The sequence below is a fragment of the Etheostoma spectabile genome, chromosome 16, assembly GCF_008692095.1.
Source record: "Etheostoma spectabile isolate EspeVRDwgs_2016 chromosome 16, UIUC_Espe_1.0, whole genome shotgun sequence".
NCBI lineage: Eukaryota > Metazoa > Chordata > Actinopteri > Perciformes > Percidae > Etheostoma > Etheostoma spectabile.
The window spans coordinates 16,715,193-16,717,398 of NC_045748.1; the positions used below are offsets into that span (position 1 = coordinate 16,715,193).

The 2,206-nt window shown below is 40.8% G+C and overlaps 1 protein-coding gene across 1 annotated transcript in view; it reads right to left on the reverse strand.

Moving 5' to 3' along the window:
- The window catches only part of tmem38b (transmembrane protein 38B), a 12,207-nt gene that overhangs the window by 3,655 nt on the left and 6,346 nt on the right, over nucleotides 1–2,206 (reverse strand). The window contains 4 exon segments of the mRNA XM_032539968.1: nucleotides 541–628; nucleotides 853–988; nucleotides 990–1,038; nucleotides 1,444–1,600. Of these exon segments, the coding sequence (XP_032395859.1) occupies nucleotides 541–628; nucleotides 853–988; nucleotides 990–1,038; nucleotides 1,444–1,600 (430 nt within the window).

Consider the following 2,206-nt stretch of genomic DNA (forward strand, 5'->3'; position numbering starts at 1 on the left):
TTTATAAAATTTTTGACATGCGTTTTTCTTGATTTTTGTTGTTGATTTTTACACATACAGTGGGTGCTAGCTGCTTGGTTTGGAATAGTTTAACATTTTGGAAAATTCACTTTCTTGCAGAAAGACAGATGAGAATATCAATACCACTGTCCTGTCTGTAAGGTAAATATAAAAAGGTACAACCAAGAGCCAGTCAGCCTATTTTAGCTTAGCATAACGACTGGCAGGAAGGAATAATAGCTTTCCTAGTTCTATGCATAGGTAAAACAATCTGCTTACTAGCAACTCTAAAGCTTAATAATCCATAAGTTATTGTCATGTCTAAACAAAGTGTAAAAATGACAAGTTGTAGTTTTGCATGAGGGGACGTGCCAGACTATTTTTTATCGGGCAATCAGTGGAGATCCCAGGGAGTGACTGAGCCAGGCCAACACCACAACATGTTTCACAATACACTCACAGTGTATTGAAAATATATTTTTATAAGAAACAATTAACAATCACAAATATAAGATTGATAGAGTCTTGTAGAAGACTTACTAAGACATTTTGAGGAGCTCATTAGTCTCTGGTTTCCAAACGCCTCGAACAAGCTGCTCAAAATTACTTATCAGACCACCTCCAGCACCTAGTAGGAAAGACACATTTGCTTGATACAGATTTGTAATATTCACACACACACACACACACACACACACACACACACACACACACAAACACAACACACACACACACACACAACACACACACACACACACACACACACACACACACACACACACACACACACATACACACATACACATAATAAAATATATTAAAAATCATCGGCATGCACATCTAGCTACTGACCTTTAGGCCACCCAATGGCAATCATAACCATCAGACTGTCTTTGTATTTACTGTGTGCCTGGGTAACCCCTCCGAGCACCTTCCACGTCCTGGTCACTTCCTTCATCCCTGACAGCACTAGTCTGAGAGGCAGCCGAGGCAGCACAACAGTAAACCAGGTCCATGGGGCAGTAAAACACTAGGTACCTGTAGAGAACATTGGTTCAAATAAAGAGTGCACACGCACCACACACACACACACACACACACACAAACACACAAACACACAAACACACAAACACACAAACACACAAACACACACACACACACACACACACACACACACACACACACACAGTGTGTAAACATTGTGTTCATCACACATTGTGACTGTGACAGTACCTGACTACACCAGCAGAGGGCACAGTGTATTCTTTGTGAGGGGAGTGTAACTATATAAGCCAACAGTAGAGGGTACCAAAGGCTCCATATTAAGAGGTGGAACTTTACAATGTCCAATGTCTAGTTTGCAGTTGGCCTCTCACTAATATTGCCCCTCTCTTGCTCTTTTCTCAACCTTTATACTATATTATTCAGTCTCAAGATATTTACCATGTGATTGAAGCAAGCAGAACACTGGTGCTGTTGGACAAAGGTGCAACGGCTGGCTCGGCCAGCATGAAGGCAGACAGCACACCTCCACCAAAACAGAAGAGCATGGAGCTGAACCAGCAGGCTAAGGGGCTGACTCTGGAAACCTCAAGAACGCCTGCACAAGAACAGAAGTATATATTTTTTTTAACAGGATCAGTGTGATGTGGATTTCCTCGAGTCTCCTAGAATATTTTCTGTATTTGCCTTCCTACAGGGTGCTTAGAGAGCTGTAAGAGGTGGGAACACTCTGCAATCACTGTTGTTGTTTTTGTTATTGTTGTATGCTTACCATAATAAGCAAGAAACATCAGGATTTACATAATGACAGTAATAATACCTAAGAGACGGGCTTTGTGGATATGAGAAAATTTACACTTCAAGTGAAGTCTACAATATTGTTGTAGAAACCAATTCTACTTTAACATATCAGGGTATTACAAGGAGAAGAGGAGTTTAATACATCCATACTACGAAGCAAGATGTGGCATAAAGGAGGTAGCTTCAGGTTCAACCCAGGGTTTTGTGTCTCACGGCGGTGGATCACTTGTTACCGGGTTAAATCGGCGTGGTAACTTATGATGAGCAGGTTATGTTGGAGATTAGAGATCAACCTGTGTAAAAGCACCGCCTACTGTGTTTTACGATGATAGAGTACTGTTTATTTAAATAGAGTCTGGCGGGTTTGGTGATGATTTTGCCCTTAAATTAATAAATATAAAAA